The sequence below is a fragment of the Balaenoptera borealis genome, assembly GCF_965194805.1.
Source record: "Balaenoptera borealis genome assembly, chromosome: 19".
Taxonomy (NCBI): Eukaryota; Metazoa; Chordata; class Mammalia; order Artiodactyla; family Balaenopteridae; genus Balaenoptera; species Balaenoptera borealis.
The window spans coordinates 53,292,510-53,314,783 of NC_138878.1; the positions used below are offsets into that span (position 1 = coordinate 53,292,510).

Sequence of the window (22,274 nt, forward strand, 5' to 3'; positions counted from 1 at the left end):
CAGAGAAAATGGCGTCCTCATACCTCAGAGTATGGGCTTGGTTCGTTTGACGCTGCCCTCGGGAGGCTTCAAAGAGGGGGTTGGGGTTCCGGCTCCAAACCTCCCACCAGGCTTGAGCTGATCTTCCTCCAAGGCAGAAGTACTCACCCTGAGAGCTTCATAATCACAGGAAGAGGCCGCCAAGTTCGCGTGGGAAAGACAGACGGAGAGACATAGAATGTCGACCAGCAAAGCCTTAAGGGAAATGTAGTCCAAGGCCGGAAAAGCGGTGGTGCTGTCGATAGAAGGTAATCAGATACCAGCCTGCGCTTGGCCGCGGCGACCGTGCGGGCCGCATCGCGGAGATTTCTGGGAGTGCTCACTCGGCCTCGGAGTGCGCAGGCGCAGCGCACCGAGTGGACATTTTGGTCTTTGTCCGCGGGTCAGTCCGGCCCCTGGGTCCACGTGGCGCGAAAATAGGAGGTGGGACGTGGGTGTCTTGGGCCGATGGGGTCTGGGAGGTTATGAAGAGAAGGATTCCAGATCTATTGGGGTGCGGCGCGAGGGTGGGGAGTGGGTTTAAGAGCTTCTGGCCTACATGTAGGGTGGGGGTGGGGGCCTCTGAGGAGGGTTCGAGCTTGCATGACCCTGAGTTTGACCGCAAGTTTGATCGGATGTTTGAGATTATTGAGGGAGAAACTGGGGGTGCAGCGTTGTGTATGGTTGCTTCTAAGAGAGAGAGATGTAGGAAACCAGCATTGAGAGAATAACATCCGAGCGGCACTTCCCGTGTCGAAAGTGCTGATAATAACGGTGCCGTCTTCCTGGAACATCTAATTTACTTGAAGATTTGAAGGGGGATAAAAGCTAAGTGGTAAATATTTTTTAAGTGGACTTTTGTATAAAAGCGCGTTTCTTTTTAATTGGGGTAGAATGCAAATCACCGTGGTTTTTTTTTTTTTTAAACAAGCAAAAATATTTCAAAGGAAATTTTTGTTAGGGGGAGCCTGCTTCAAACGGTCTCAAATATCCTGATCTTTGGGGTACTTTAATAGGTCTGCTGTTAATTTAGAGTAAATATCAGCCTTACATTTTGAGAAGCAGTGTCATATAGAGCAGAAGGCCGAGGACTGGGGAGTCAAGGGTTTGGGGTTCTAGGTTCGGCACGGTTACCCTCGTTCTTTGAAAAAAACTTAGTTCCTGCAGTGTTTATCCATGAGTCTGGACTAGTTAGTTGTCCTAACTCCTAAATGCGTGGAGATGTTCCCAGGTTGTATGGATTTTGTGAAGTAACGAAAAAGTCTAAGGAATCCACTTTAAGTTATCCTTCACGTTATTTTAAATAATTGGGTACCAAATCAATATCTACAAATCAGTAGCCTTCAGATAGACAAACCACAGCCAGTTAGAAGGTATAATAGAAGACAACCATTATTTACAAGAACAGTTTTTTAAAAATTGAGGAATAAACTTAAGAAATGTGCAAAACTATTGAAAAAGAACTTTAAAATACTGCTAAAGGGCATAACATAAGATGTGAACAAATATAGTGTTTTTCAATAGGAAGACATCTTAAAGAAGTGTGTGCAAATTTAAGTAAATTTATTAATTTAATGTTATCCCAATAAAAGTATCCACAGATTTTTTTTTTTTTTTTTGGACCTAGGTAAGCTGATTCTGCACTTAATATGGAAAAATAGACAAGCTAGAATAGGTAGTAAAACTCTGAAAAAGGAAAGCAGTTGGGGTGTGGGGAGGTCGGAGCCCAACAGTAACTTTTTTTTTTTTTTTTTGGCCACTCCCCTGGGCTTTTGTGATGTTAGTTCCCCAACCAGGTATTGAACAGGCACCCTCAGCAGTGAAAGCGCAGAGTCCTAACCACTGGACCACCAGGGAATTCCCCCAACAGTAACAATTTAAATCCTCAGAAATTAAAATAGTATTGGTATTAGCAGGAAGCAGACCTATGAAGGGCAATTCAGCATTATGTATGATAACTACAAATGTATTTTCTTTTTGACTTATTTTACAGATGGAAATTCATTCTGCAAATGTACCTGAATTTACATGAAGTTATACAGGTACAAGGTTGTTCATTGCAGCAGTGTTTCACATAGGAAAAGATTAGAAACAATTCATGCCCGTCAGTAGGAGATTGGTTCGATAAAATTATAATGTATGTATACAACAGAATAATTTGCAGCTCTATAAAAGAATGAGGAGGAAGCTTTCTATATACTGACACTGAAATAACTCCAGAATTGTATTGTTAAGTGAAAAATGCAAGATGCAGAATGTATGGTATGCTTCATTTGGAGTAAGAAAGGGGAGAGATAAGAATATATACTTGTATTTGTTTCCTTTAAGAAACAAGATCCACAAGAAACTAGTAAGAGTGGCTACCTCTGTTGTGGGTAGAGGTACTGGCATAAATAGGACAAGGGCAAATAGCTTTCTATGTTTGTTTTTTTTTCCCCCTGACTATATGAGTTTAGTATATATTCAAAAGTCAAAGTAATTTTTTTTTAAAAGGAGGACATAGGCCATAGAACCAGACTCTTTCCTCTGCCACTTTGTACTTTGGTGACCTTAGGCAGGTACTGGCTTGTGCCTCAGGTTCTCATCCAGTATTATAGAGAAAATAATAGTATCTGATTCATGGAGTAGTTGTGTAGATCCAGGAGTTCTAAAGAATAGTGCCTTATTACTTAGTAATACGGGATAAATTTTAAGTAGTACTATTATTACTATCTATAGAATAATACTTTCTCAGAAATAATGCCACTTGCAGCAAGGTGGATGGACCTGGAGATTATCATACTAAGTGAAGTTAAGTCAGACAGAGAAAGACAAATATATGATAGGCAGAATCTAAAAAAAATGATACAAATGAACTTATTTGCAAAGCAAACACTCAGAGAATGAATTTATGGTTACCAGAGGGAAAGAGTGTGTGTGTGTGGGGGGGGGGGTAGATTGGGAGTTTGGGATTGACATGTACACAGTACTATATTTAAAATAGATAACCAACAAGGACCTACTGTATAGCACAGGGAACTCAGCTCAATATAATAACCTAAATGGGAAAAGAACTTGAAAAAGAGTGGATACTTGTATGGGTGTAACTAAATCACTTTGCCGTACACCTGTAACTAGCACATCATTTTTTTTTTTTTAAATAAATTTATTTATTTATTTTTGGCTGCATTGGGTCTTTGTTGCTGCATGCGGGCTTTCTCTAGTTGTGGTGAGCGGGGGCTATTCTTTGTTGTGGTGTGCAGGCTTCTGATTGGGGTGACTTCTCTTGTTGCGGAGCACAGGCTCTAGGTGCGCAGGCTTCAGTAGTTGTGGCATGTGGGCTCAGCAGTTGTGGCTTGTGGGCTCTAGAGTGCAGGCTCAGTAGTTATGGCACACGGGCCTAGTTGCTCCGTGGCATGTGGGATCTTCCCGGACCAGGGCTTGAACCCGTGTCCCCTGCATTGGCAGGTGGATTCTTAACCACTGTACCACCAGGGAAGCCCTAGCACATCATTGTTAATCAACTATATTCCAATATAAAATAAAAATTTTTAGAAAATTCAGAAAGGGACAAAAAATTTCCTCAGAAACAGTACAGTCATTCTTACTGTTTCTGGTAAAAATTTCTGAAAGATTCAGATATGTAGATGCTGTTTTTTAATTGCCATGTTTAAAGCATTTTTTTTTTTGACATTTTCTTTTGTAACTGGAATGAGGAAGTTAGAGTTCTTTGTTCAGGTTACATTCATCCTTAGAAATTCATCACTGCCTCCTTCATGAGATTTGTTCTTTGATTTCTGTGATGGTTACTTTCTCATGGTTCTAATTCAGAGCCTCTGATGATATTTTTTAAAAATCCTAATTGTGACCTGTTTTGGGTCAGACTACATCAGAGGTGATCTTCAAATTGCATAACGTCAGGAGAGAAATATATGACTGGTCCACCATTAGTGATTGTATTTTCCCCTTTATGACCAAAGTGTAATCTGTATGGTTTCATAATTTGGCACGGTACAGATGTCCATTCCCCATCAATCATTTAATGAATGGTTTTAACACCAATAAATAATCCTTAGCGGAATCAATAATTTCTTCAAGGTTGCAAAGTGATTTTCTAGTTTTTTCATTCCTTTTACGTTTATTTGATTGCTACCTCAAATTGTGTCAAATTTATCCTGGCTTTTTCTTTAAGCATCATTTTAAAGTTGTGCTCTAATAACTGCAGCTAGTTTTCTTTTTGATAGTCATATTGTCACAGTTTTAGTCAGTGGATGTTCCTTCATGCTAACTCCTGTCTCATTTTAACTTGCCCCCATTTAACTTTGAAAGCTATCTTGCACTCCAGGCCCATCTTGTACCTTCCCTCCCAGACTTGGAATTAGCTGTTTCTTCAAGGAGCTCTGGTTCCTTTTACTGGAGAGTGGTATTGGAGACCAAGATCTGGGTGCTGGATGTTCGTTCTCCCCCCTGCCCCCCCACTTTCGGCTTCTTTGGCTTCATTGCTGTGCGTGGGCTTTTTCCAGTTGCGGAGAGCGGGGGCCACTCCTCGCCATGGTGCGCGGGCCTCCCATCGTGGTGACCTCTCCTGTTGCAGAGCACCGGCTCCAGGCGCGTGGGCCTCAGTAGTTTTCGTACTGTGGTAGTTGTGGTATGCGGGCTCAGCAGTTGTGGCTTGTGGCCTCCAGAGCGCAGGCTCAGTAGCTGTGGCGCACGGGCCCAGCCACTCTGCGGCATGTGGGATCCTCCCGGACCAGGGGTCGAACCCATGTCCCCTGCACTGGTGGGCAGACCCAGGGAAGCTCCTGGATGTTATTTTATTGTTGCAGAGGTAACATGGTTTCAAGGCCATTTCAGAGACGGAACTAGAAAACCCATTTTGAAAAATCATGAGTTCATATTAATATTTATAATTCAGTTTAAATGGTTCAGTATTTTTACCTCATACTTAGCTCCTAATTGTATTTTATAGTAAAAATTTTGGAACAGGTTAATATAAGTATGGGATTATTTGCTTTATCCTGCACTATAAAAAAAAATGGTTTCAAAAATAACAATGTTGATAGTAGTAACCATAAACATACTGTATCATGTGAAAATTTTCTTTGTAGCTATTTTTGTCCTTAGAATGCATCCCACTAAAGATGTGTAGTCAAAGTTCTCTGTTATAAATCCTTTCTTTGAGGAATTATGTTACCAGGTTAATGTACAGTTGAGTTCATTTGTTTCAATTTCAAGTTCAGGGATTGCTTTTTTTAAAAATGAATTTTATCATATAAAAAGTAAATAATGCATTTCTGTGATTCAACAAAAACTATATCTCATAGAGGTATCTCATTCTGCTCCCCTCCCCATCACATTCTTCTCTGTCCCAATTAAATATAGTTTCTTGTTTTTTTGTTTCTTTATCCTTCAAGTAGATTTTTTTTGTTTGTTGGGCCATTAGTGTATGTTTATTCTTCCCTCCTATGCCCCACTGTCCTTACGTAAAAGATATACTATGTACATCTGTGTTCCTCACTTTCTTCACTTAACAATATGTCCTGGAGATATCCTTTATTAATGATTATATATATTTTTTTCTTTTTAACTGCCTTATAAATAAGATGCCATTGTGTGCGTGTACCGTAGTTGATTCTGCTCTTGGACATTTGGGTTGTTTCCAATCTGTTGCTGTTACTGCGGTAATGAATAATTTTTCATCTGTGTCATTTTGTACTTATGCAAGATTATCTCCAAAGTAGATTGCTACAAGTAGAATTGCACGTAGGGCTAAGTACTTTCATTTCCATTAGCAATCTACAAGAACACCTTTCCTCCTAGAACCTTATCATCAGAATGTAGAGTTGAATATTTTTTTTTGCCAAAGGTATGAGTGAAAATTGGTATCTCAGTGTAGGTTTAATTTACATCTCTATTATGGGTGAGGTTGAGTATCTTCCATATGTTTAAGGGCCACATGTACTTATCTGGGAACTCTGTTCATATCCTTTTCCTCCTTTTACTATAGGGTATCTCTTTCTTCTAGGAGCTGTTAAATTACATTAGAAAGGTTAGCCCTATGTGAAATGAGTTGCAGGTTTTTTTCCAAGTTTTAAATTTGTGTTTTGATATTGTTCACAGTGGTTTGTTTTTTTAAACCATGTGGAATCAGGTAGTTTTTATTTTTATGTAATAGATTTATCAGTCTTTTCATTTATGGTCATAGAAAGCCTTTCGCACTCCAGGTTTCACCTATACTTTCAAATCCTTAAAAGATTATAATTTCTATGGGTTTTCATATCCTCGTGTATGATATTTAGGTTTGCATCCAGGTTTATGTTTTTCCAGTAGGCTACCCAGTTCTTCCAACACCATTTATTAAAAGGCCTTAACTCTACTATTTTAAGATTCCATTTTGATCATATACTAAATTCTCATGTTTTTGGTCTTATTTCTGGACTTTATATTCTCATCCATCTTCCAGCCTATATTCGTGTACCAATATTTATCTTTTTAGTATAGATGTTTTATAGTTTTGTTTTAATATCTATTATAGTTACTCTTCTCTTATTGCTTGTCTTTTTCATTTTCCTAATTCTTGTTTATTTTTCTTTGTAAACTTCAGAATCAGCTTGTCTAGTTCTAGAAAAAAAACTTACTGATATTGTATTAAATTTTGTAAAATAATTTAGGGACAGGGACATTAGATTTTTATAATGTTAAATATTCTTGTCCATGTACATGATATGTGTTGTATATATTCCAGTTTACTTTTGGGTCTTCTAGAGTGTTTTAATACTTTCTTCATATAGGTTTTAGGCACTTTTTACTAAGTTTATTTCTAGGTACTTTATCTTTTATATTGCTGTTATGAATGGAGTCATTGTGTTCTATATAAAGCTTGTTGATTTCTTTTATATATATATATATATATATATATATATATACACATTTATTTATTTATTTTTGGCTGTGTTGGGTCTTCGTTTCTGTTTGCGGGCTTTCTGTAGTTGTGGTGAGTGGGGGCTACTCTTCGTTGCAGTGCGCGGGCTTCTCATTGAGGTGGCTTCTCTTGTTGTGGAGCACGGGCTCTAGGCACGCGGGCTTCAGTAGTTGTGGCACGCAGGCTCTAGAGCGCAGGCTCAGTAGTTGTGGCGCATGGGCTTAGTTGCTCCGTGGCATGTGGGATCTTCCCAGACCAGGGTTCAAACCCGTGTCCCCTGCATTGGCAGGCGGATTCTTAACCACTGCACCACTAGGGAAGTCCCAAAGTTTGTTGATTTCTATAAGTTAATTTTATTCCCTGCTTAATTTATTGAATTATTGTTTATAATTATATTTTAAAATGAGGCAGTGGGCATCCTTACCTTTATTTAGAGTTTAATAGAAATGCCTTCAATATTTTTGCATTAGATAAGATGCTGGCTTTCGTGGTCAGATATAGATTATGATTACCTATATATGTATAAATTACCCATGTTGCCTAGGTCTCTGGGGATGTGAGTAGAAACAAAAAAGTTTAAGGCTGAGACCACTGCTATGCCTCAGATACAACAACCAGGAAAGATCACATTAATCAAGGAAATAAAAATCCCTCTAAACTCTGATAGCTGCAGTCTTTTTTTTTTTTTAATTAATTAATTTATTTTATGGCTGTGTTGGGTCTTCATTGCTGCACGCGGGCTTTCTCTAGTTGTGGCGAGCGGGGGCTACTCTTCGTTGTAGTGCGTGGGCTTCTCATTGTCGTGGCTTCTCGTTGCGGAGCACAGGCTCTAGGCGCGCGGGCTTCAGTAGTTGTGGCACGCGGGCTTAGTAGTTGCGGCTCGCGGGCTCTAGAGCACAGGCTCAGTAGTCGTGGCGCACGGGCTTAGTTGCTCCGCGGCATGTGGAATCTTCCCAGATCAGGGTTCGAACCCGTGTCCCCTGCATTGGCAGGCGGATTCTTAACCACTGCGCCACCAGGGAAGTCCAGCTGCAGTCTTTAAAAAAGTCAAATATAACAAAAGTAAGATGTCCATTCCTATTTTCTTTTCATTTCCTCCTTTTGGGTGACCATTTCTTAAATCAGTTTCTCCATTTATCTTTTATGTTCTTTTTATAGCTTTGCTTGCTTCTTAAAGTTTTTATGTCTTTTTAAAAAAATTAATTTTGTTACATTGTGTTTCATTTTTTAATCTACTTGTGGCAGTAATTTTCAGGTGAGTTTAACTGTTGGAAAATTATGCTGTTCATTGCCACTGTTTTCCTTAAAGCATCCTTGTATGGACACAGACAAAATATTTTGTGTTTCTCATGTTTGTATGAGGTAGATATTCATAGACAAGTACCAGGAAAAAGGAAACATAGTAGCATTCTATACTTCAAAGCTCATGTGCCTCTTCTAGTGTTTAAAAGCAGAGGGCTTCCACACCTTCTCTGGCTAGATGACCCTAACCTGGTTGAGGCAGACTTTTATCTCCATCTCTCTGTTTCCCATAAATCTTCATAGTACTTGCCTTCCAGGATGATGCATTTGCTTTTTTTTTTAATATATAAATTTATTTATTTATTATTTTATTTTTGGCTGTGTTGGGTCTTCGTTGCTGTGTGCGGGCTTTCTCTAGTTGTGGCGAGCGGGGGCTACTCTTTGTTGCCGTGCGCAGGCTTCTCACTACGGTGGCTTCTCTTGTTGCGGAGCAAGGGCTCTAGGCACACGGGCTTCAGTAGTGGCGAGTGGGCTCTAGAGCGCAGGCTCAGTAGTTGTGGCGCACGGGCTTAGTTGCTCCGCAGCATGTGGGATCTTCCCGGACCAGGGCTCGAACCCATGTCCCCTGCATTGGCAGGCAGATTCTCAACCACTGCACCAGCAGGGAAGCCCCCAAGTACTTTTTAAGCCTGCTCTTTCTGCTTTCCCTGCAGTCTCTTTCTGTTTAATCTAGGTCTTGCTTTCATTAGTTCCGTCTTAGGGTAAGGCCTACTCGTTCTGGAAGGAAATACTAGCTGCAGATTTCTGAACTCCGTAAGTCCTGAGACTCTCCCTCAGCATTTCGAGTTCTTCCTAGGCTTCTTTGTAACTTCTTTAGGCCTCCTGTTTGGGTTTCCCTTTGGCAGAGATATATGGAGTTTGGGGGTTTGGCTTTTTTTTTTTTTCTTTTGTTGCTAGTCTTGTTGTTCATGATTAGACTTCATTACAACAGTTCTCACTCAGGGTGAATCCCTCATTCTGAGAGTGAATATTTGCTAGTTATTTCTGAGATCTGTTACCTCAAGGACTTCTCGCCATTATCTAGTCTTTCTTGCTACACTTATTACACTACTGTGGTTCCTGTACCACTTCGGCTATTTTGGGTTTTTGGGCCGTACTTACAAATAATTTAGAGTTAACAAATTCTCCCTACTAGTTTCACTACAGATGTAGTGTATGGATTAGCTTCTTGCCCCCTTGTTCCACCCTCCCCATTACCCCATTATTCTTGATGTTTTATATGGTTTTCAGGAAAAGTATTTGCAAGATTGAAACTAAGCAGCGACCATGCTCCTGTGAAACCTTTCCTTGTGTCCTTGACCTTTGGTGTTCCTAGGATTCTGTCCTTGACCATCTTCACGTACTGTGTATGTTCTCTATAAGTAGTCACAGTAGTATTCCACCTGTCTTCAACAGCAGTGATATTCTGACAACTGACAAATTCCCATTTCCATTCTAGGCTGTTCTGAGCTCCTAATTTATATATGCAGTTGTGTAATGGATATACTTGCCTGCATGATCCTCAGAAACCTGACACTCTGAATGTCCAGAAGATCAAACTTGATCTCCTTTTTCAGGCTGTTTCTAGGCAACTCGCCCTCTCATGTTTATCTCTGTGTACATTACTGTTCAAAGTAGGCTCTAAGCCTTCCATCTGCTACACCCCAGTACAAGCTGGTGACCAAGCTTTCTCAACACACATAGTAGATAGAGTGTATAAGTAGTAACTTAGGTTTTTTTAGGATTTTGGTTTTCTTTTTTAATGGTTTCAATTTTATAGAAAAGTTGCATGTACCCTTTCTAGAGAAGGGTACATGTGCAGAGAAGTCCCATATACCCTTTACCCAAATTCACCAATCGTTTACTTTTTTATTGCTTTATTTTTCCTTCTCTTATTCTCCAAATATGTGTGTAAATTTTTTTTCTGAACTATTTGAGACTAAGTTGTATACATGCTCCCTTTATCTGCAAATACTTCAGTATAAATTTTCTAAGAACAAGAACATTCTTATACATAACCATGGTACAGTAATCAAAATCAGAAAATATGATGCCAATACTATTGTTTAATTCAAAATCCATATTCAAATTTTGTCCATTGTCTGAATAATGTTCTTAAAAATGTTTTTTTGAATGTGTGGATGAACATATATTTACAGGATATTTTTAGTATATAGTTTCTTTCAGAGTATATTGATAGCAAAGTAAATATTAGGACTCCAGGTAAACTTCAGTTTTTATTCCTGAATACTGTCAAGAACAACTTTATCCATGTGGCTTAGTTCTATTAGGTGTATGTTGTTATAGTCATAGATATGAGTATTGAATTTCATCCAGGAATAAGGGCCGCAGTTAAAATCCACTTAGGGGCCTACATAGGAATGTGGTGCTAGAGAACAGTAGCAGCCAGTCATGTAAGGTATGAACAGCTTTTCCTATGGAGGTCAAATTTTCAAAATACATTCCCTCTTTCTTCCTCCATTTCTGGATGTGTGGAGCCTTAAAAGGTTTAATGAGTGTATGGCTTTGAAATTCAGGACCCAAATAGTCCCTTTGCTCATATTAGTTGTGTGTGCTTTAATCTCTAAGACAAAAAGTCATTACTTTGTTCTTTTTCACAGGGTCGCTTCCTTGTGCATTCCTGGAGACTGCACCTTCCTCATCCTTCGGAAGGCCAGGAGGCCCCAGGGCTCAGCCTGAGTTCTAGGACAGAACTTTGGCTCCAGCATTAACATTCTAGTGCTGTGTCATTTCCCCAATAGCAGGTTATAAGCTGGCCAAGCTGTATGTGATCTTCTGTTGAAGCAAGAAGACGAAATCTGGATGGTGGAGAAAGAAGTGTAAAGGAAATTTGTCCAGGTGAGTGCATCACAACCAGGCGGGTCACAGTTGTTCAGTCAGCATTGCCACCTCTGAAATGCTTTTAAGTATGTTTTCTTACAGGCCCTAGTCTTAGAGTATCACTTGATACGAATTCTTTAGAAACCTGAAGGACATTTCCAGTCATTTTTTCTTTTAGTAGTCTACTCCTTTAATCAGATGCTAGAGGACCAGGTTCCCGTCTTACCTTTATTCTGCATGTCAGCACTTCGCACTTCATTTGTACTGCATCTGTGTGATTGTTCTCTCTTTCATGATACCCTCAGTCTCATATCCCCTGATGTGTATAGACTCCTTTCCTTGTGCATTCTTTTATATGTCTTAAGTCTTTATATATTATCTGATATTTAGGTTCCTTTTTATTACTTACCAATTTCTCTCATTCTTTCAGTGGTTAAATGCCTCAGCATTATATTTTACATCTGTAATCACACTTCCTGTTGTCTTCTTATCCAACGCCCCCATTATACATCAACAAACTCCTGCCTCCCTCCCTTCTGCCCCCATGAGCCTCTTTCAGAAGTTTTTGCCTTAGAAGTCAATTCTGCCTTTCTGCTGTGTATGTGTGTATGGATGTATGAGTCAGTATTTGTTTTTTAATGTAATACATGAATTTGTAAAAATTTTTGAACATCAGGTATACAGTGAAAAAGTCTGCTGTTCTGACCCTGAGTCCTGTAGTTCTTTTTCAAAGATGCAGTCACTTTTAAGAGTTTCACATGTATCCTTCTTGAGGTAGTCTATGAATAAACCAGCATATATTATGTATCTGTGCTGCAAATATGAATATATATAAGCCCTCAGTTTTCCGTTTCATGTAAATGGTGGTATGTATTCTATTGTGTACATAGTTTTCTTTTTTTCTCTATCAACATTTAATTTGTTTAACCTATCTCGTACTAATGGACATTTAGGTTGTTTCCAGGCTTATGCGATTGAAGATGCAAGTGCATATACTTGTTTATATTGCTTTGCAGAGATGTGCAGATATAGTTACATCATAATTTACTCTAAGTGGAAGTGCTGGGTCAAAGTTATGTTTATTTATAGGTTTGATAGAAATAGGCACATTGTTCTCAAGAGAAGTAAACCAATTTACATTTCTACCAACATGGTATATTCGTATATTCAATAAATATTTACTGAATGATTTGTATTTGGCACCAGTTCAGTTACTAGGGAAATGTCAGTGATCAAAGCAGTCAAAAATTCCTCCCTCTTGAGGCCTATATTCTAATTGGGAAAGGCAGACTATGAATAAATAGGTAAAAGATATATTCGGTGGTGAGTCCTATGCAGAAGAGTAAAGCAAGGAAAACTGGCATAGAGAGGGCCAGTTGGGGGTTATAATTTTAAATAAGTTGGTCAGGGAAAGGTCTCGTTAAGAGGATGGCATTTAAGAGTATGAGAGTGGGGCATGCAGTATTTGGTGGAAGAACATTCAGCCAAAAGGAACAAAAAGTCTTAAAAAACCCTGAGGCTGAAGCGTGCTGTTCAAGAAATAATGATCAGGGCAGTGGGCTGGAGCAGAGTGAACAAAGGGAATAAGAATAAGTTTGGTTAGGTTAACAGTCTAAACCATAGACTTTGGCCTTTATTCTGAGTGATTTTGGTAGACCATCAAAGGGTTTTGAGGTAAATCACCAAATTGTATGAAGCCAGTAGTCAAGCAATAAATATTGTTAAATACCATAATTCAGTTATCCCTTGTGGCTCAAGCCACCATTAGACGCTTTGCAAGTTGGCAAGGTATCAAAGCTGAGCGTATTCAAGTTCGCTGACATATATGGAGGAAGAGTCACTCTACTCCTCTCTGCTTAGTAACCATTCTCTAAACATTGGTTCTTCTCGCCTTGGCAGATAGAACTGCTTTCCTATTTATTTATTTATTTTTTTTCTCCTGCTCCTCCCAGGCATGTGAACCTGAAGGAATCCTGGTTTTTTTTTTTTTTTTAATATTTATTATTTATTTGGTTGTGCCAGTTCTTAGTTGTGGCTTGCTGGCTCCTTAGTTGTGGCTCACCGGCTCCTTAATTGCAGCTCGTGTCCTCCTTAGTTGCGGCACTACTCGTGGGCTCCTTAGTTGGCAGCTTGCTGGCTCTTTAGTTGTGGCATGCAAACTCTTAGTTGCGGCATGCATGTGGGATCTAGTTCCCTGACCAGGGATTGAACCCAGGCCCCCTGAGTTGGGAGCTTGGAGTCTTAACTACTGCACCACCAGGGACGTCCCAGAACTGCTTTCCTTTAAAAGCCTGTTAGGATAATTGAGATCGTAATATGCTCTACCACCAAAAAAAAAAAATATTCTAATAAAAATGAAATATTTGGGGAAAAAAGCGGGGGGGTGTGAGGTGAGGAGTGAAAAGATCAGAATTACAGTTTGGCTGCTATAAAGAAAACATGGTAGAGGGGATTAATGGGAGGCTATTGCAGTAATCTAGGTAGTAATTGTACTTAGTGACACATAGTCAGATTCTTAAGATATTTTAAAGGAACAGCTGACAAGATGGACTTATTTTATGTTGGTTATGAGAGAAAGAAGAGTTGTTGATGACTCTTTAACTGGAAGAAGATGAATTACCATTTACTGAGATAGGAAGACTTCAGGAATTTGGGGAGATAGATCAAGAGTTTTCTTTTGGACTCGTTAATTGTGACATATCTACTGGTCCAACATCTAAGTGCATATTCAGGTAGACAGTTGGATGCACAAGTCAGGAATTGAGGGAGATAGAAAGTTGTGATGACTTCTGTTCTGCTGTACTAATAAGCTGCTTTATTCATTGATGGTGTCTCTGCATTTTCTTGCTCAGTCTTAACTTTTCTTACCACTCAGGGATGCCAGTGTGTCCACCAAGTCTCCTGCATCCAGCCTACATTCCTGGATTCTGTTGTTAGAAACAAGGAGGTGGTGATAATGGCCCTTGAAGCTGTGCCTTTTGTTTTTGGAGAGCATTGTGCATGAGAGCTCTTCCTAAAAACAGCAGTGGCAGCTGCCCACTCATATCCTTTCTCATAAGACATTAGAATTATAGCTACTTCCTACTCTTATCAACAATGCAGTTTTCCCTTTTTTTTTCCTCTTTATCTTTCTCCTTCACAGGCATAAAGTGAGCAGAGATGTCTATCATTTTAGAAGAAAGCATCTATTTATGTTATGTTTGAGTCCCTCCTCTAGGAATTCTCTCCCACTTAAGCTTGATTGGTGCTTTGATGGCCTGAGATGTTGCTTTTTCTGTCTTAAGTGTTTCCTTATCTTTTGCGCCCTTCCCCCCTCATCCTCTTACTGGAGGTGGCTTCTGGAACTCTGCATTCTGCCTTTCCTCCTTCCCTTTATAAACTAATTCCTAGAAAGTGACTCATTCATTCTGAAGTTAGAAGTAACTCTTTCTATAAATACCAATTTTTATTTTGGCACCTCCAGCCTTTTTGTCTTGCCCACCATAATTTTACCTGTTTACGGGATAAACAACTGTCCAATTGACTTCATTTTCATCGTGTCAGACTGTGAAATCATTAATATACTACGCAAATTAGAGATTTCAGCTCATTATTTCAGGTCCAGACGTTACTTCAAACCATTTTCAAATTAGGTCTGGATTATTTCTTTTCTTATGGTCCTTGTGATATGGTCAGTCAAACCCTTTAAAAGATATACTTTGCTCTCATCAAGAGAGGGCATGTTAACCATGTGAATATAAATGTGAACATATTTCCTTTCTATAAAATTACTTGAATCTTGGCCTTTGATTATGAAATACCCTACCTTTTCAGTTCCTGCTTATTTAAACCTGTTACTTCCTCTTTTTTTGATCTCCCCTCTGATTGTCCATCCTACTACACATTTCCCACAGAAATTCAAAAGTCCTTAGTAAATACCATCTTACGTGTTTTTTTGTTTTTATGTCTGGATATCTTACGAACTTGTTGAAAGGAAGGCCCATGTTTTATATTTTCTGTTTGCAGTTTTGATTACACATGTGGTAACTTGTTAAATCTGAATTATTATTGTGGAAGGTTTTTTTTTTAATCAATTCTTAACATCTTCAAACACCATAAAACACTGAAAGAAGAGTACAGTGATCTCCTCTATACCCACCACATAGATTCAGTAGTTAGTATTTTGCCGTGTTTGATGTATCTGTATCCCAGTGCATGTGTATTGTGTGCATTACAGCACACAAACAGCATGACACTTCACTCCTAAAAAATTAAGCATTTTCTAAAAATACTGTCATCCCTCTATATAACAAAAATACCATTATCACGCCTTAGATGATTAGTCATAATGTGCTGATACTATGTAGTAGTCCATATTCAGATTCCCCAGTTATCTCCAGAATACTTTCTATAGCTTTTTTCTTTTTTTTTTTTTTTTTGGCCTCTTCGAGCCTTGTGGGGTCTCAGTTCCCTGACCAGGGATTGAACCCAGGCCACAGCAGTGAAAGCGCCAGATCCTAACTACTAGACGACCAGGGAGGTCCCTCTATATAGCTTTTTTTAAAATACCAGAATCCAGTCAAGGTTTAAACTTTGGGTTTGGTTGTTGTCTTTTTAGTCTTTAAACTCTAAACTCTCCTCCCCTCCTTTTTTCCCCCTTGGTAATGCCCCCTATTTTTAAAAAATAATTGCTATCAGCCATCCAAAGAAAAGAGTGGAGCTGTTACTGCAATCCAGCATCTCAGATTATAGTTAGCATGTTAAGACTTAACTACATACAAATTTGGGTTTAAAAATATTTCATATGAAACACTTATTTTAAGAAAAGTGAATGTGATTGTGATTAGTAGTTAAGGGAAAGATGTTTAGAAGTAAGAGACAAGATTGGAGAAGTCTTTTTAAGAGCATGTTACTGGAGCTGCTTCCAGGAGGTTCTGTGGATTCTAAGAAGTGTAAAAACTAGGGGATCAGGCTAAGCCAAAGGACATAAGGAACATAATATGTGTAATTGTGACTCACTGATAGCATATTTAACGTGCTTGGCAGGCTTTTCCTCAGGGCCTCTGAACTTACTTAACTACTGCTTAGAATGCTCTTCCTCCAGATCACTCTTTCTTCCTTCATGTCTTGAATCTTGCCTTCTCAGAGGCCGCTCCATCTGAAATTGAAACTCTATCCCTTCCCTAATTTTATCTCATAGCACTTAAAACTTGTTAACAAACCATCTCCTTCATTTGTTTATTATTTGTCTCTGTCCACTAGAATGTAAACTTGATGGGTGCAGAAAATTTTGTCGGTTTTGTTCAGTACTGTTTATCCCTGGAGCTTAGAACTGTGCCAGGCACATAGTAAGGAAAGAAGGTATTTGTGGAATGAATAATGAGAAGTGTTTTGAGCATCAGGTTCTCAAAGTTTTTAGTCTTAGGAACTCTTCACTTTTTTTTTTTCTTTTTCTTACATAACAGCTTTATTAAGATATAATTCAGATAACCAAATCTACCCTTTTAGGGTATACAGTTCAGTAGTTTTTATTATATTCACAAAGTCGTGCAGTCATCACCGCTATCACATTTTCATCACCACAGAAGGAAACCCAGTACCCAATAGCAATAAAATTTACAGTCCTAAAACTTGAGGACCCGCAAAGAGTTTTGGTTTATTATGTGGACTTTTGTGATATTTACTTTATTTAACAAAAAATGGAAACTTTTAAAAACATTTATTAATTTTAAAAAAACCCCATTACATATAAACTTATATCGTTTCTTAATAAAAATAACAATTTTCCAAAACAAAAAAATTTAGTGAGAAGAGTGGCATTGTTTTGCATGTTTGTAAATATCTTTATTGTCTGGCTTAATAGGAGATAGCAGAATCTGCTATTGTAACCTGTTGTTTTGGTTGAAGTATGTTAAAAAATTGTGGCTTCACACAGATGTAGTTAGAAAAGGGAGAAGTATTTTAGTAGCCTTTTCAGATAATTGTGAATATTCTTTGGTACTATACCAACACTTGACAAGTGATCACTTTTTTTAAGATTAGCCATAATGTGAAATTTGAAACACATTTTTTTGTTCTCTTACATAAAATCCATTGGTTTGTCTTAAACTTTGAATGGATCTCTTACCCATGCGTGATTTTGTAATGATATGCATTTGTCTGTTGAATTATGGAGATCTTTCAAATGTTGATGTATCTCATTATACAATATCAAAACATCACAGTTTGTTAACATCACCAGTCTCATTAGAAAAGTTTTTTAAGTATTGGGAAGCTATCAGTCTCATGGTGGAGGATTTATGGTTTTCCAAAATTCTAATTTTTGTTTGAAACTCGAATTCTATCATTGGCAACATATACTGTCAGTTGTTTTCCTTAAGATGATGTCTTACTTTGTTATGTCTGAAGGAAGTTCCTGGCAAACAATACCCAAGGCTTAATAACCATAGTTTGTAAGGCATTTATTAATTTATTTAAAGTAAATTAGTGGTGCTCCATAAAATAAAGTAAAAAATGGTGCTTCATGAGAAAAGTGGCTAGGTTTAGCTCACAACTTAGATGATTTGCCCAAGTGCTTTTCCTTGCTTGGTTTCCTATATTTAGCACAGACTCCCTTGGAGTTTCTTCAGAATAGTTCAAAGCCCTCTCAATACTTGTTTCCACATGGTCAAATGCATTGGGAAATCTCCTTCCATTTTTCCCCTTAGAGATATTACTTCTAGAATTTTTGTCCTCCTGCTTCAGTCTAGACTGGCTGTACTCTGACTTGATAGTCAGCTCTTACTTATAGGTTTTCATCACCATTATCATAGAGATTTTCTTCATTTTTTCCCCTATGCATCCCCTCTTATTTGGATTCTACATCTGTTGCCTTCTCTGTCTACTAATTTTGGTGGAACACATCTTCTAGTACCACCCTGGGAGGAAAGGTGCATTTTGGGGCATTTGCATATCTGAAAAATGGATTTATTTGACTGTCTTATTAGATTGATAGGCTAAGCGTAAAATTTTTCTCTCAGAATTTTATCTCTAACTTCCTGTCTTTCTGTTGGGAAATTTTATTCTGATTCCTTTTTCTTTGAATGATATATGTTCTTTTTTCTGAAAACATTTATGGCCTCTTTTCTGTTTTGAAATGTCACAGTGATGTGTCTAGGTATGCATCTTTATTATTCATTGTGTGGGGTACCAAGTGGGCCTTTTAAGAATTCTAGAGAGGACTTCCCTGGAGGTGGTTGAGACTCTGCACTTCCACTGCAGGGCACAGAGGTTCGATATTTGGTCGGGGAACTAAGATCCTACATGCTGCGTGGTGTGGCCAAAGAAAAAAAGGAAAGAAAGAAAAAGAAAAAAAGAGAGGGAAAAAAAGAAGTCTAGAGAGGGAATTCCCTGGCATTCCAGTGGTTAGGACTCTGTGCTTTCACTGCTGGGGGCCGGGTTGGACGCCTGGTTTTAGGGAACTAAGATCCTGCAAGCCGAGGCGTGCCCCCCTAAAACAAACAAACAAACAAACAAAACTTCTACCAGGAAATGACACTTGTCACCTGTGCTCATATTAACGGTATGACCCCTCTGCACTTAGGAGACCCTGTTATTGGTAAATGGTAATACAGTCTACTTTACCACCTTCCCCCTCACCACTCCCTCAACCCCAGTCTTAATTTGTAAGGGAACTTTTTCTTTCTGCTTCTTGCTTACAGAATCCTGTTATTGTTTCACTGATAAAATATCTTCTCATAACTGTGATTGGTTTTAGGGTTTTGTTGTTTGCTGTGCCTTACCTTTATTTCCTTAGACTTTCTTTTTTCTCTCAATGTTGATCTGTCATGTTAGTGGGGTTCCTCTAATGTGTGTGGAACACTGGCTGCACAGTCATACTTAAGAGTGATTCACTAAAACGTAAGCTCTTTCGTGCCTGGGTGCTTCTAGTCAGCTGGTAGGCTTTAGTGGATGAAAAATAGAATGCCTCATGGACTCAGGGTCTCCTCCTGCAGAAGCGTTATACTGCCTTCCTCTCATGAGCTCAGGTGTGGCCAGGTACTTCGTTTTGGCAAAAAAAAAAAAAAAAATGAGTACAAGCAACAGGTATCATCTTAGATGGTGGGCATCCTATTTAAGTTTTTCACTGGCCTTTCAGTTTGTCCAGAAAAGGGTCCTTTCATATCCTGCTCACAGGTTGCCAACATTTTTTGGCATCAGCTGCATAATGGAACTGGAGGTTTCACCATATTGCATATAGATCCCATTGATTTCAGTATAGCACCTGTCATCTCATTTGTTGAGTGTCCCTGAGACTAGAGCTACTCTGGTTAAATTTCTGCAAAGAATAACTTCCATTTCTTACAGAGTAGTGGTCCTTTGTCCTCCCGACTGACAGTAGAGGTCCAGCTGCAACTCACACAATCTTTTCTTTTTCCACCCAGCAACCATCCTTCATTCCTTCTTTTGAGATACTTGATTTCCCTTCATTTCCTGAGTCTTTCTGATATTTTGTGGCACAAATTGGCTTGCTTGACATTGGCATCCTCTTCTGGAATACCTTTATGTTATTTGAACTCCATCATCATCATCTTCCATGTACTTCATGTTACCAAAAATTTTGTTAACACCTGTGTGTATTGATGTCTGCTATCATATTCTTTTTTCTTGTGAGTTTGTACCATTTTCCCTTTTCTTGTCATTTTAATGGAGTTTTAGAAGGAAGCAGTTGATTTTTCCTTTTTCCATTTCTTAGGAATCCCAGGTAGACTTTCTTAATTTTATGTGGTCATCTCTTTATCCTGTTTGTTAATTCCTCAGTTTTTGTTATATTCAATTTGCTGGATTATGAAATAAGAAAGATTATTTTTCAAGAATAATCTAAGCTTTATGTACATATGAATGTTAATTTTCAACCAGGGGTCCTCTATAAGGGTTTCCTTCTCAAAATTTAGTTGGAGACATTGGTCATGAGGATTCTTTCATACTGTTGAGGGGGGCTACCCGAATTCATCCCCAAAAGCACAATCTGAAATTTTATTACTAGTAATGGGAAAATTCATAAATAATGATGATAACATAAAGCTAACATTGAGTGCTTACCATGTGCCAGCCACAGTTCTAAGCACATTGACTCCTTTAAATGATGATTCTTTGTACTCCATTTTAGAAGAAGCCTGAGAAGATGATGAGCAGATAGAGAGGCAACAAGACTTGGGAGGCAAGTTGCATCCAGCTCCAGTAAAGTACAGACTGAGGAAAAAAGCAGTGAATATAAGAAAATTGGAAAAATACTTCCTCTGATCTCAAACCTTATATCTTTTAAGGCAACACCTTTTTCAACTTAACCTAGAAAGAGTTTGAAACACAATTTAGACTTAGTTGTGTAGGAAAGAATCATCAATTAGTTTGGAAATCCTGCCACAGCTTACTCCTTGTGGTAATAACCCCTTTTAGGTGTAAATCAGTGTGGAAATGCCTTCATTTAAAACATTTTGAACCCCATATGATATCAGAGCATTCATACTGGAGAGAAAACCTATGAATTTACTGAATGTGGTAAAACTTTCACTCACATGTTGCACCTCATAAATGTAGAAGTCAGGCTGGAGAGAAACCCTGTGCTTCTAAGGAATATTGAAAAGCCTTTAGCTAGATAACAAATCTCACTGAGTAGAAGAAAATTCATACTGGAGAGAAACCAGTGAATGTAACAAAACTTCATTTGAGTATTAGAAAATTTAGAGTTGAAGAGAAAGCTTTGAAGGTACTAAGTATGATAAAGTTTTCTCTTGAACCTTATCTCTTACTCTGCATTTGAAAGGTCATACACAGAGAAGCCCTACAAATGTAAGAAATGTGGAAATACCTTCAGCTAAAAGTAAATTCTCATTCATCAAAAAATTCATACTGGAGAGAAATCTTGTGAATGTGGGAAAGCTTCCATTCAGATGTCACACCTCAGTCAGCAGAGAGTTTGTAGTGGGGAAAACCCCTTTGCCTGTAAGGTATGTGGGAAAGTCTTCAGCCACAAATCAACTCTCACTGAGCATGAGCATTTTCATAATAGAGAGAAACCTTTTGAATGTAATGAATGTGGAAAAGCATTCAGCCAAAAGCAGTATGTTATTAAACATCAAAATACCCATACTGGAGAGAAGCTTTTTGAATGTAATGAATGTGGAAAATCCTTCAGCCAGAAGGAAAACCTTCTTACCCATCAGAAAATTCACACTGGAGAGAAACCTTTTGAGTGTAAGGATTGTGGGAAAGCTTTCATTCAGAAGTCGAACCTCATCAGACACCAGAGAACTCACACAGGAGAGAAGCCCTTTGTATGTAAGGAGTGTGGGAAAACCTTCAGTGGCAAGTCAAACCTTACAGAGCATGAGAAAATTCATATTGGAGAGAAACCCTTTAAGTGTAGTGAATGTGGAACAGCTTTTGGTCAGAAGAAGTACCTCATAAAACATCAAAATATTCACACTGGAGAGAAACCCTATGAATGTAATGAATGTGGAAAAGCCTTCTCTCAGCGAACGTCACTTATTGTACATGTGAGAATTCATTCAGGTGATAAGCCTTATGAATGCAATGTATGTGGAAAAGCCTTCTCTCAAAGTTCATCTCTTACGGTGCATGTGAGAAGCCATACAGGTGAGAAACCCTATGGTTGTAATGAGTGTGGGAAAGCTTTCTCTCAATTCTCAACCCTTGCTCTACATTTGAGAATACACACAGGTAAGAAGCCTTATCAATGTAGTGAATGTGGGAAAGCTTTCAGCCAGAAATCACACCATATTAGACACCAGAAAATTCATACTCATTAAAAACCTGTGGATATCATGAAAGGTGTTCATCAGGAATTTACATCTCATAACATATCAGAAATAATCATTCTGAAGGAAAGCATCACAAATGAGAGAAACAAAAGCTAAAAATTTAAAGGACACCAGAGAATTCATCCTGAAGAGAAAGACATTTGTATGATAATATTCAGTAAAAAAAAAAAAAAAAAAAACATACAGCAAAGGTAATGCTGAAACTTTAGATGCATTTCCACTAAAATTGGGAATGGAAAACATGTTTAACATTGCCATCTGCATGGATCTGGAGCTCTTCACCAATGTAAAAGAAAAAAAAGGTTGCAAGTATTAGGAAGGAAGAGACTTTTATGATATTGATTTAGCAGAACAGAAGAGATTCTGGAAACACCTATGCATTTATTAGAATTTATAATATAGAAATGGCATCACGAGATGAGAATATAATGGGA

General features: G+C 38.3%; 2 protein-coding genes across 12 annotated transcripts in view; one reads left to right on the forward strand and one right to left on the reverse strand.

Moving 5' to 3' along the window:
- Positions 1-282, reverse strand: part of ZNF565 (zinc finger protein 565) — a 32,501-nt gene extending 32,219 nt beyond the window's left edge. The window contains exon 1 of one of the 4 annotated variants that reach the window (XM_082367370.1): positions 148-282. The gene's annotated coding sequence lies outside the window, so the exon portion shown is untranslated. Of the gene's footprint in view, positions 1-23 lie in introns of all 4 variants that reach the window. The other 3 variants (XM_082367369.1, XM_082367368.1, XM_082367367.1) reach the window with 3 other exon arrangements.
- On the forward strand, positions 154-22,030 carry ZNF146 (zinc finger protein 146). Of its 8 annotated transcripts, none has more exons than XM_082367436.1 (4): positions 163-287; positions 2,012-2,060; positions 10,822-11,059; positions 20,169-22,030. In XM_082367436.1, exon 4 carries the CDS (start codon positions 20,950-20,952, stop codon positions 21,826-21,828), a length of 879 nt encoding a protein of 292 aa, XP_082223562.1. In that variant the 5' UTR covers positions 163-287; positions 2,012-2,060; positions 10,822-11,059; positions 20,169-20,949; the 3' UTR covers positions 21,829-22,030. The 8 variants fall into 8 exon arrangements, with proteins under 8 accessions (XP_082223566.1, XP_082223562.1, XP_082223564.1 ...); XM_082367438.1 differs by lacking the exon at positions 163-287 and adding an exon at positions 336-462 and having other exon boundaries at positions 2,012-2,155; XM_082367434.1 differs by lacking the exon at positions 163-287 and adding an exon at positions 336-462.
- Positions 22,031-22,274: the final 244 nt, after the last annotated feature.